Source organism: Leptidea sinapis, chromosome 7 (assembly GCF_905404315.1).
Source record: "Leptidea sinapis chromosome 7, ilLepSina1.1, whole genome shotgun sequence".
Taxonomy (NCBI): Eukaryota; Metazoa; Arthropoda; class Insecta; order Lepidoptera; family Pieridae; genus Leptidea; species Leptidea sinapis.
Window position 1 is genome coordinate 3,759,916 of NC_066271.1, and position 14,024 is coordinate 3,773,939.

At 33.8% G+C, this 14,024-nt stretch overlaps 1 protein-coding gene across 1 annotated transcript in view; it reads left to right on the plus strand.

Annotated features, from left to right (window-relative positions):
* LOC126965409 (ATP-binding cassette sub-family G member 1-like) overlaps positions 1 to 14,024 on the plus strand; it is a 68,300-nt gene that overhangs the window by 37,096 nt on the left and 17,180 nt on the right. Inside the window, exons 3-4 of the mRNA XM_050809010.1 lie at positions 8,123 to 8,309; positions 11,395 to 11,540. Coding sequence (XP_050664967.1) covers positions 8,123 to 8,309; positions 11,395 to 11,540 — 333 coding nt within the window. The remainder of the gene's footprint in view (positions 1 to 8,122; positions 8,310 to 11,394; positions 11,541 to 14,024) is intronic.

Sequence of the window (14,024 nt, forward strand, 5' to 3'; positions counted from 1 at the left end):
AACGATTCTAATTAAATTACTTAATTAAAACTTACCCGTAGGCGGCTCCTTTGCACAGGATGCCGGCTATATTATGGTTATCACAAAGGCGCCTATTTCTGCCGTGTACCAGTAAAGTGTAAACATTAACAGTAATTTCGTTGCTAGTCAAATTACTGGACAAATAAGACTTAACATATTATGTCTCAAATTTTTGTGTTTTTCAAAAATCCTGAGCGGCAATGCATTGTTACGGGCACAGCGTATCAATTATCATCAGCTGAACGTCCTGTTCGTCTCGTACCTTATTTCCATATAAATAATCTCAAAAAAGATAAACAAGCGAATTCAATCCAGAAATTTTATTCCTTGTTCAGTTACATGCCTTGCTAGTTTTAAAGAATTTAGCTAACTGTTTTCTGTTTGAATAATAGCAGTTCAATACTGCAGCGTTGAAGAATTATATCTCGATGACTATATTTACCATATTACTATTAGGTGTTACTGCAACTTCATTCATTTGATGCGCATTGAATCTTTGTTCGTGTTCACCGGCAAGCCTTTTGTCTGCCTGAATAATGATCTTATTAATGTCTGCAACCTTTTGTTCTAGAGAAATTATTAACACATCAATCAGTTGATTGTGTTAAGGCGCGGACTGACTTGTATTGTAAACGCTACAACCAATAGTAAAATATTTGAGTTGATCATGAGGCTAAGCTGCAAATGGGCATTTATTTTACTGGTTTTCTTTTGTATATTCAAAATATACATATTAAATTGAATAACTTTTCGGTTTAAGTTTTAGAAAAATACTAATTCTATTAAATTGTTTAAGAAAAGAATGTTGTTATCTCTGAAAATTCAGAGATTTTAAACTCCAAAGTTTATTTTTGGGAAGCAACTTCAAAATTTTTTATTGGACATTTCAAATTATATATAAACATTCTTTTCGGTTCAAATTTTTCTTTAAGTCCTTGTCCTTTGTTCACTCTATTTTTTGCCTCGGAATATTTTCATTGCGTCATGTTGTAATCGACTCTCTAAGAAACCAATTTTTGTGGATATTAAGGGTGTGACCGCGCCTTAATGAAGTATACGTTGTAACTCTTGAATAATATCTTTCTTTAGCCCATAAAGAAAAGTGCAAAGCAAATCCTTATATTCCTGCGAGATCGAATCAGAAATGAGATCTGTAGGAGAACTAAAGTTATCGACATTGCCAAATGATTACGAAACTTAAGTGGCAGTGGGCAGGGCACATAGTTCAACGGACAGGTGGCCGTTGGGGCAATAAAGTCCTCGAATGGCGACCACGTACCGGAAGACGCAGTGTTGGTAAGCCCCCCACAATATGGACCGACGATCTGGTCAAGATCGCCGGTGGGGATCTTTGGGGGAGACCTTTGTCCAGCAATGAACGTCTTCCAGCTGATGATGATGCTGCTGATACTTGAAGGAAGTTTGGTATTTCATCTCTTAAAAGCGTTAGCAAGTCTATTCAGATCATATACGAAAATAATTGTGTATCCATTGGCAAGATCCTGTTAAACGTTGAAACAAACACAACACAAATAGGGAATAAATACAATGAAGATTTAACACCTCTCTGATATAATTCGTGCCATCGAAGCGATGAACTTGTTTTTGAAAGTGTAACATTCTTAATTAAAACTGGTATTAATGTATGCTGACGCATTAACAACAGTAGAATCATATTAAACTAGTGAGGCTTGAGCTAACAGCTGCTGAACTTTATTTAATTATTGTAATATACTTTAATAATTACGATGTAGAAATGTATGTTTCACATACATTTTCACTTCTGTTAGTCCTATGTATGACACAAGTATACCTTCTGACGTCATAGGTTCGATGTATTACTCTACATAGACACCAGGAGAACATAAATATGGTAGCGGTGATATTAAAGTCTTTCATATCGTGTTTCATAGTTGAAATCATGTGCCATAGCAACATGTACCAAGACTTCAAATGCAGGGACTCCATTGATTGAGTTTTGTATGCCAAATTTAATTTGAAAATGTGCAGCAGTCGCACTGTATCAAAAATAAGACTAAAAACAGTAATTGACGCGGTATTCCAAAGATATATTGACCACTAGCTGACCCGGCAAACGTTGCTTTACCATATAAAGTATAATTCACGCGATAGTTTTATAAGTAATAAAATATTGCCTATATTATAGCCTGTACATCATTTTGTTCTATTGTCAATAGTTTTTGCAGCGCACGCAAAAATAGGTTTTCGATTTTACACCTTGTGTTACAAAATAGCAATTTTATTACGGATCCCTAATTAGGAAAAAAAAACATAGCCTATAGCCTTCCTCGATAAATGGACTACCCAACACTGAAAGAATCATTCAAATCGGACCAGTAGTACCAGAGATTAGCGCGTTCAAACAAACAAACACTGCAGCTTTATAATATTAGTATAGATAATATTTCAGAAAACAGAATCTAGATGAGCTTAAAGATTATAGGTATACCAAGCTAAAACTTATCTGAAAACCAAATCCTTTTCCAGAAACAAAAGGTAGGTTAGATTAAGTTAGAACACAAATACATATGAGCCCGGGCAACACCCATTATTAATAGTTATCATTTCAGCCGGTAGACGTCCACTGCTGGACAAAGGCCTCCCCAAATATCGCCATGACGATCGGTCCTGTGCTGCCCTCATCCATCCTACTCCGGCGATCTTGACCAGATCCAATAATAACCATTAAAACTATAAATATCATCTTCTACTCACATATATTTTTTATTACACTTGGTAAATGTTTCTTTCTGAGTATGAGTGAAAATATTATGGTGAATATGTGTAGGGATAAAAGCGTTATGATAAAAAACAGTAGGAGTTTAAATATATTTACATAAATGATGTTATTAATTACAATTTTCGGAAACATCAGTGATATGAGCATCGCCGGTAGCACTACAAATAGTATGAATGAAAACTTTAGGATGAAAATTTTTAGGAAGAATGATCATTCGGATAGCAAATAGTTAGGAAGAACAATTTCGGGTAAAGAACTTTAGGTGAGCCAATATGGACCCAAGCCTTTGACATGAGTCTGCGTTTAATAAAGGATTTTTTATTTTTTGATAATTCAGATACACTTATTAGTAATTTATTGTATTGTAGGGGGCACTATAAGCTTGTAGTTATTTCTAGTGTTTAAATTATGGTTGCCTAAAGTCTTATCCGTGCCTTAAAATTACTAATAACTAAATATTTTAAAACATAAGAATAAACAACAAATAAAATCAATTCATTCATTTATTTTAACTAAACCCAAAGAGTCCGACAACTATGATTATAAATATAAATATTATTTATTTGGCTTCAAATACGATATAAATACGACTTAATTATAAGAGACGGGACTGTCTAAGTAAAAATTGAAATTTAGTTTACTATGAAACTTGCAGTGATTTGACATAAGTTTAAAAAAGTATACTTACAATATGGCGACGAAGTATATTCCGGCTAAGTTTGAAAGCGAACAGATGCTTATAACGTAGTGGATTTCGGCTATCTCCGTTTTTTACAAGATTATAACCGTCATCTGTCAATTTTTCAATCACTGTACGCTTACATACAATCGTTTTTTTCTTAGAGAGTTTACTTATTTACTTACAAAGCTTAAGAAATTTCACAACACTATCTGAAACGCCATGGCTTCCCTCCTTTTTCACAATAGCGATCGTCAAATATAAGATAAAGTCATTGTAATAAAATTACTACTTATTTATGATATACAGTTATATAATTATACAAATTTCATCAGCGCAATGTCCTCACAAAGATAAAATGTATCAGAAAAGTGTTACAAGGTAAATAATAAATAGATTATGGAAAGTTAGTGCTAAGGACAGCTACCACTACTTACCGTTTGATACACAGAGCTATTACTTATCACAAACGTATACAGAAGCTATTCACAGCAAATTACATTGTAAGTTTTGTTTAGTTTAAAACATATACCAGTCCACCACCGGACATACGTGCAAAGTACCAACCGCATCACGTTGACGTCTGGCAATCCACAACCGCGCGTTTTGCAAGAAATTTCTTGCCTCGCACAGCCACTTTGTGGAATCAGCTGCGGCACAAACGGCTGCGGTATTCCCGAACCGATACGACTTAGGGACCTTTCAGAAAAAGCATACTCACACCTTAAAGGCAGGCAACGTATTTCTTTACACCTGTTGTTGCGGATGTCCATGGGCGGCATGCCTCACTAGAGCCTCTTGCCCGTTTGCCCCCTCTCATATATTAAAAAAAAATTGCAGCAGCGCTGTAACAGTAATATTATGTCGTCTATACAGTATAAACACGCAGCGCTAAATCGCTTATACGTACAATATTATCGCGATCAAAAGATGATTTTAGATTGCTTAGCATTGCAATGAACATTTTTAGTTAATCAGAAATAAAAAAATATATACTAGAACAATGAACTTAAAACTGAAAACCATAAAAAATATGATATAATAACTAAAATATATTATTATTAGGAGTCTCTTTAGGCAAGGTTCCGAAGATACTGGCAGCGTTCCCTTGAATAGCTATTCTTTGTTCAAGGTAGCTGCCAGCTCTTCGGTCTCTTCTTCGGGGACATACAAAGAGATTTTTTTTTATGAAAGTAAGGGACGAGACGAGCAGGACGTTCAGCTGATGGTAATTGATACGGCATACCAATTACAATGCAGTGCCGCTCAGGATTCTTGAAAAACCCAAAAATTCTGAGCGGCACTACAATTGCGCTCGTCACCTTGAGACGTAAGAAGTTAAGTCTCGATGGCCCAGTAATTTCACTACCTATCGCACCCTTCAGATCGAAACACAGTGATGTTTACAACATTACTGCTTCACGGCAGAAATAGGCGCCGTTGTGGTAACTATAATCTTGCCGGCTTCCTGTGCAAAGGAGCCTCCCACTGGTAGATTGACGATGCGGGCCACCTATTAACTCGTATAGCGACCAGTCTCATCGTTGTACGGCGTGACACTCAATGCTTTTGTCTTCCCTACATTGCTTAGCGGCTGTGTAAATCGTTTGTATGTGTGCGTGCATCGATTCGTGCTCTCTTGTATGAAGTTAATGTACTGCGGTATAACTGTATTGTGCTTGAAGTATCATGACCTCAAACAACTAAGAATGTAGATCTCGAGGAAGTATTCATTTGCTGACCTCAGACGTTTCCTGTCAATTTAAGCTCGTGTCGGATTATACATTGTAAAGTGTATCATGTTAGTGTAATAAATGATTTTATTTAAACCTTACTTATACGCTTAATATTTAGACTAATGAAAAAACAGATGCTGGATTAAAAAAAATTAAGTCAATCACGGGAAGCCAATTCGTTCATAGTAAGTCAAGACTCGAGCCCTTGACAGTCCGCAGCGAGCTATTACTAAAAAAAAACGCCGTCTTTGTGTTCAAATGAAATGAAGCAAAGAAAAATTGTTAACAAAAGAAACCTTTACTTAGGGATTACTTTTTACGTGTAAAAATTATATATTCAATGCAACAGAAAACCGCTGCCCGCGACTTTGCGAATATTTTTTGTCAGTAACCCTAATATTTTATTTTATTTAAAAATAATTTTCAACATGATTTATGTGTGAATATGTAACCAAGAAATTAAATTATTGTAATTTATTTACAACAATATTACTAACCGGCCTATCGGCAAACGACGATTAGATTGAATGGTCCAGTTAGGTCAAGGCCAATGCGAAATTCAATATATTCGCTTTGTATGGATATGCCGCTTTTGTACTTATTAAAGACGTGACATCAATTATAAATTTAATGATCCCATGCCCACCAATGATACTAATAACCTCCAAATTTTAACTTTTTTACGAAGAATTTGTTATCATCATGTGGTAATGATAGCATTAATTTTTGGATTTATCGATGTACTTTATTTTTATCTGGAGCCTTCACAGCAGTAAAACTATTATAAGTTAACGTTGCATATAATATATTAGTAGGGCGATTATTCTAAGCTGATTTTATATTATGATTGGTTTAGATTTGTCTTTTACTTTGTTTGTACGTAGAAACTTTTATTTCTTTTTATTTATTTGTAACAAATCGTGATTAAAGCAATGAGACTATTCATTGTCCGTCGAGTGTGGACATGTAAGAAGTATACAGTACTTAAATGACTGCATATTAAAGTATTGTTTATTTAATATTTATGTATTTATAATTTTATTTATATACTTAGAAGACAGATTACACATAATATTTTAGAATAATAGTAATATTTAGACAATATTTATGCATATGTACGTATCTAGGCAGATAACGCATCAAAACTATTAAAACAAGTTGTATTTTTTATTTAATTCACACCAACAATTCACTAACCATTCGGCTATATCGACGAACGATATAGCCAAATGGTTAGTGACCCTGACTACTAAGGTCGAGATCCCAGGTTCGAATCCCGGTAGCTGCAATCATTTATATGATGAATATTGATGTTTGTTTCCGAGTCATGGATGTTTATATGTATTTATGTATGTTTAAAGTATATCGTATTAAATATATCGTTGTCTTGTACCCATTGTACAGGCTATGCCTAGTTTGGGGCAAGATAATTTGTGTAAAAAAGTGTGTGTGTGTGTGTGTCAATTTACTTATCTTATCATCATAAGATAATTTAAGTATCATAATGTTTGTGATTGGAGTCTCCACTCTTCCATAACCAAAAACCAATTCTCTTACTTACTACTTGAATATAATATAATTGCAATAAAAAAAAATTTCAAACGTGTTTTAATCGGAAATAAAAAATGAAGGAACTCTATTAAAATTTATAGTTATTTTGATATATTTAATAATAGAAACATATTACTTTAAATAATAAAAATTTCTATATGGCGTATCCATACTAAGCTACACTGTAACATAAATTTTTGTAGGGCAAAGTTGATCACTTCCACGATTATAAGTCCTGTAATTTGAACTTTTAACTAAATATGTGACACAGCCAGTTTTATCTTGTTTTTCGAACACAGAGTATAAGTCTTGTCATATATATATAGTTTAAATGCTCTAGCTACTTTTTATAGGATGATAATAAAAGTTTTAATAATTTTTTAAGTGTTTTTGTTTTCTCACATTATTTATTTTATACTTAGTTCATTCTTTGAACTCGATAATAATTACAAAATTTTGTGTCAAATATCAAACACATGAGCTGCAAATGGACGATTTTTTTTTCTCTCTTCGTTTGCTGAAGTGAAATATAATTTTAATAAATTCTCTTGAATTGGATATCTATCATGGTAAATAAGGTAAAACAAGAATTATATTACGTTATTATGAAGTTTTATACTTCAAAGCTTTCTTAAAACAAGAAATAGTTTAAAAATCGCAGAGTGTCTGTTTGAACAAGGATAACAGATACTTTTTATTAGTATGAGTTCATATAAAATATGGTGCGGTCGGGCAACCGCATCGGTCGGGATACGGGCACCTGTTGCCAACAAGGCTGAAGACCCAAGAGGCAAATTAATCCGACACAATACCGAAGATATCCCAGTAAGAGTCGGGGACCCAGTGCTCTGTAAAAGACTGGATCACTTGGCGTTGCGTAGAGACGTCGCTTCATTATGTGTTATCTACCGCATTTTCTCGGGGAGTGTTCCGAAGAGATATTTGACCTGATTCCTGCCGCACACTTCCAACTTCCAACTTCGAACGACTTGCCGCAAATTAGGATATCATCTCCAATATCTGGATGTGTAGCGGTCCTCCACAGTGCAGTTTTTAAGGAACTTTCTTCGACGTTCCACAAAGCTATGGAATGAGCTTACTTGTGGGTTGTTTCCGGGACGTTACGACGTGGGTACCTTAAAAAAAGCGCGTACATCTGCTTAAAGGCCGGCAACGCTCCTGTGATTTCTCTTGTATTGCAAGAGAATGTGGCGATCACTTAGCACCAGCTGACCTCCTGTTCCATAAAACCATTTCCTCGAGTATGTAGTTAAACTACTGTTCTATTGCTATATTGTGTCAGTGATCACTTATTTGCCTCTAACCCGCTCGTTTCTCCTTTTTAAAATAAATAAAATGTTTTTTTACTCCCAGGAAACCAACAGCTGGAGCACTATCTGTTAATGGAATGCTGCGGAATGAAAAGAAATTCAGGCGTCGTTCATGTTATATCCTTCAAGATGACCAGGTTCAAGAGATGCTCACCATTGAGGAGTCACTCCACTTCGCTGCAGAGCTCAAGCTAGGACATCATATTAACACACAACAGAAATTAAAAAGGGTAAGATTTTAAAAACCTAACAAAATTCTTAATTTGCAAATAATACACTTCTTACAGGTTTTTTGTTATGATTTCAAGGGGCGAGACGAGCAGGACGTTCAGCTGATGTTAATTGATACGCCTTGCCCTTTACAATGCGCACTGTCCTCAGAATTCTTGAAAACCCAAAAATTCTGAACGGCACTATAATAATTGGTCTCGTTATCTTGAGACATAAGCAGTTAAGTCTCATTTGCCTAGTATTTTCACTAGCTACGGCGCCCTTCAGACTGAAACATAATGCTTACACATTACTGCCTCACGGCAGCAATAGGCGCCGTTGTGGTACTCATAATCAAGCCGACATCCTGTGCAAAGGTGCCTCCAACTGGTAAAACGCGTATAATTGTAACTCTGTTTTTACATTAGATTTTTGCGTAAAAGTTACATTTTTATTAAAGTGTGTAGGAAACACTCGCGTTAATCAAAGAAATACTTTTTGAAGTATTAAAACGCGTGTAATTCATACTGTGTTTTTACATTAGTCCCCCTGAAAACGTGCTTATTTCAAACTATAATTTCGCGTCAAACGTGAAGAAAATTATAACAAATGTTTCATACAGCATGTTAGGACTTTAGACATAATATGCGTAGGCAGAGGACAATGAAGATTGTTTCTTAGATATCTTTAAACAATATCCATTTAGCAATTGAATTGCTTGTTAAACAGGGTCATTCTCTTATAATCTATTAGCCTATATACTTTATAATAAAAACACTTTTTTGAACCACTTGGATAGAATATATATATATTCAATTATTTCACTATAATCACAACTATACAGGATGTCCCAAAGTTATGGGACATGAAGGGAAAGTACCTTAAATATCGAGGTTAGGCTATTTTACTGAAAGAAAACTTTATGTTAGTTTTAAAAGTTAGTAATTCTGCATTCAAAGATTTTCTAAAAATTACTTGCCTCGTCTGGGAATCGAACCAACTTAATGAATGGCAAAACTAATAACTCTTCTTAAGTAACATAGAATTTTAAAAGAAAGTAGTCAATTAAGTGGGTTATTTTTTTGTAAATTAATTAATTAAATACTCAAAATGTGATCCCTCTTGTCTTACGCAAATCGCCAATCTTTTAATGAGTCCGCTGCCTGTTGATTTTCTTATCATTTTATGGTGAGTACTCGATATGGCACAATTTTTTTTGTAACTCGCTCACGTTCTCGTATCGTTTTTTGTATAGCATATCTTTCACGTATCCCCAAAAGAAGAAATCTAATGGTGTAAGGTCCGGGGATCTGGCCGGCCATCTAATCGGTCCATTCGTACCAATCCAAGTAGGAAAACATTCATTTTACGTTGTTCCTTTCTTTTAAACTACTATGTTAAACTATGTTACTTAAGAAGAGTTATTAGTTTTTGACGTTTCTTTCGATTGGCATTATAAAAGTAGGGGTGTTTTTTTTACATTTCAGTCGGTTCGATTCCCAGACGAGGCAAGTAATTTTTAGAAAATCTTTGAATGCAGAAGTACTTACTTTTAAAAATAACATAAAGTCTTCTTTCAGTAAAATAGCCTATCTTCGATATTTAAGGTACTTTCCCTTCATGTCCCATAAGTTTGGGACACCTGTATACAAGTAACATAAAATGATTTAAAACAATTGGGCAGTCAGGTGACCAGCAGTCAGCACTTCCGATACTTTCGACTGCCTAAGAAGAAGTGCCCAATAGCTGAGAGCAATGCGTAACAGTTACCCTACTACCAACTTTAATAATACGAAACTACCAACATCATAATAAAGTGACATCACTAAGATTTTGCATATGATTATATATTATATTACAATTACTAAAAATATACTAAATATAATTACTAAAACAATATAATATTAACAGGTTACAAATTATTCTATTAATATTATCATAACTGAATGTTGGTACTAAATGCAATGTCGAATAACCATTACAACTTATTGAAGTACCCACAAAACATATAAACAGTTATAATAATTTTGTATAATAAAAACTTGGAGATACAAACGACCAAGTTTACTTTTGAATATGCCTGGTGGGTTAGAAATGTCATATGCATAATATCTCCTAACTCCTAACCAATATAGACAAATCAAGTAGTAGAAAAACAAAAAACTCAAGAATAGTCGAAATATGGAACATAGCAGAAATTAAAAAGCAATATTTTTTTAAGTAGGCGTTACTTTGCGAAAATCCTTAATCATCCAAATGATTTGAGTTTTCTTTAGTGTTATGTCTCGTGGCAGAGTTTGGCGAATCAACATCCCCTGAGGATGGCTCGTGTAGAAGCTAAACACGTGTCGATTTCTTTAAGAACAAATATTGGCGGAATTAAAGAAAACTCAATACATTTGCATAACACAAATTACACTATTATAAGTTAATTAAGTGCTCTTGGTTCGTTCTATAACTTTATAATTGCCACATTTACTCCAGTTACTTAAAATATTCCTGGTCATACAAATGATTTACCCCTTACTCATAATGGTCCGCTAACCTTAAACAGCTGCTTAGGAGTGTTTTTTCTCATTCTGACTTAGGTCAATAGAAGAAGACAGAGTGAGAATTAGAAATGCTTTAAGTTAGCAGACTATTATGAATAAGGGGGTTAGAGTCTCGTGCCAGATTTTGGTGAGACAACACGTCCTGAGGATGCCTCGTGTAGAGGCGAAACACGTGTCGAATTGTTTAAAAACAAATATTGGCGGAATTAACACTAAAGAAAACTTAAACCATTTGTATAATTATGGATTTCCGCAAAGTAACGCCTTACTTTTATCAACTGTAAAGTAGATCCTGTAAATGAAGCCACAACCTGAGAGTTGAACTAGACAAATCAAGATTTACGATCGATGCGTCACTCGGACGGTTGGCTCGGTTGATTAAAAAGCGCTCGGACGGAACCAGAGAGGCGCGGGTTCGACTCCCGCATTGTAAATAAATTTTTGTTACACATTTTTTTATATCATTTATGACCATTCATAGTACTTATTTATTTTTATTCTATAATTGCGAACAAACTGAATAATAAAATTTTAATCACAATTTTAATTTCAGGTAGAAGAAATTATAACTTCTCTCGGTGTGAGTAGAGTAAGAGATACTCGGGCAGCTTTCTTGTCTGGAGGACAGAAGAAGAGGCTTGCCATCGGCTTGGAACTTGTCAGTGATCCACCAGTGATGTTCCTCGATGAGCCAACGAGGTACAGAACTTTTAAAAAAATACATTTAAATTTTAAGACCTCAAAGATTAATTCAAGTTATTTTTATTTTTGACAATGCGTATTACATTTGCATCCTTACTAACAATAACTTGGAAAAATTTCATCGAATTCTGATGAATTTACGGCATATGAATACCAAAAGTGTCTAGGGATCAAGAGTGTTAAAGTAAGTAATAGTTTAAAAAACACTAAAAAAATACGCTTTTATAGAAATAAATATTTTATGAACAGATATGAGTAGAAGGGTTATTTTCTTGATATCTTGAAAAGCACCCCACGCTTTTTTTACAATAAAATTATTTTTTCATCAATTTTTTGTTAAGTATATTGAATTGTCATCGGTCCTCAGTAAGTATGCCAAATTTAAGGGTTAATTCGACGTTTAAGGTTTAAGGGGGTCAAAATCATGTTCAAAAATTCCGTTACAAACAAACCTATGTATGAAGCTAAGAAAAGCGTATTAATATAAGTGTTAAATGCGTATTAAATCTGTAAGCTTGTTTACAGGAGTAAACTTAGTTTAAAATGTTCTAATCGCGTTTTACTTCAATGATGAAATCAGCCCTAATTAAATAAAATGTTTGTTTCCTAAAATGCAAGCAGATAATTACATCGGGTTGTCTTAATTGTTTTAGTCATCAGTTTTTATTAATTAATAATTATTATATATAACCTTTAAACACGACTCGAACGCTTGGTTAAACCCGCCCTTACCGTATGAGCAAGGTCCGTGGCATGTAATATGTAGATTCTTATTTATTCCGACGATTAACATCCTTTCCATACTATTATTAACATACTATCTAAAGATAGATTAGAGATACAGATAGAGATAACTTACCACCTTCTACTGTCAGTAATTAGCTGTCAATAATCTGAAGCTGTCCCAATATACCCGATGGGTCATTCTTATCGCCTTATATTGGGACGCGTGGATTGCAATTTCCATACAATCCTATCGCTGGTAAGCTTAACGTCGTCAGATTGACAGACAGCGTGCACGGATTAGGTGAGTTACCGTCGATAAGTTTATTGGGGCAGAAAAGTCAACGATAGTTCCGATTTTTATCTCAAGTAAGAGATAAACTGAATATTGGGAACGGCCGTAAATGTTCTTTAGCCTTAGAAAATTTATGCGTCTAGATACAGTAGTCTTGCTGTTAGACAACCGATAAAAACAGGCCGGGAATATTAGTTAAGTGCGCGTCACAAGCTACGTCTTACACTCGCGATTTGTATGACACTTTGTGTTATTGTGCGTTAATTGCTGAAAATAGAGTATAGTTCTAAACTCAATTTTTTTCGACGTTTTCTCTCAGCTCAGTCATAGTCTATCTAGACGTATAACAGTAGTTTTCAATAATCTATCTATCCTTAGTTGAACTTACTAGAGGTATACAAATCTATCCTTTTACGCTATTTACATTTCAATAACCTATCGACAAAAAGCATTGGACTATAACTATATTGAACATAATTATGGAAAGATAAGATCTTGTCATTAAACGGTGACAGCAATGTATCCGTAACTAGAGATACATTCTTGAAACCGGCAATAAGCACTTAAACGATAAAAAAAATCTCTTGAAATCGTCTTTAAAATTCTAATATTATTAATTAATTCTGACAATATCTCGTATATTTTAATATAGACCGTACGATTTTTTGTTGAGTAAATGAACTAAACAAAAATGGACAAAAATTAACTTGATATTGTAAATTTATATATCAAAAATCCACTCTTGAGTTTTATTTTAGTATCTAAATGATTATTCACTCAACTTGGGCATAAATTAATTATTCAAATAGGGTCATTATTACAAGAATATAATACAAAATAGTTAATTTAATCAAAATTCAGCTTTTAGCAGTCGATCAAATGGTGTTGACATTGCTTGAGCATTCACAGGTTATTCAACCTTAGCATATTATGAATTAAAATGTAGTTTGTTAGTTCAATATTCAATTCAACGGCTATTTCGTGTGTATGAATAATTCATACATTTCCTAGCGACATAGTTTTAATTTAAATTACATACAGATGTTTAAAACACGGGACTGATATTTGTGTCAACTCTTTATTAATATTTTGAAATAACTTGTAAATACTACATATATCTTCATAAATCAAAATATAATAATAATATTCGTTATCATAAAATCCACAAATCACATCGTATATGGAAAGTCGAAATATGGAACATGCCACGACTGCTTTAGCTATACATTACCGCATTTACTTCAGTTGTTTTAAATATTCTCGGTCAATAAGCAGTAATGTAAAACATTTATTCCGTTCAGATTTGATTCGGATAGTGACAGTTGACATACGACTAAGGAGAAAAGTGTGCTTACATTGTCTTTATACACACTTTTGCCGTTCCGCTATCAACATTCAAAACACTTAAACACTAATCAGGCATTTGTGTTTAAGTATTTTGAATGCAAATGTAATCACTACAT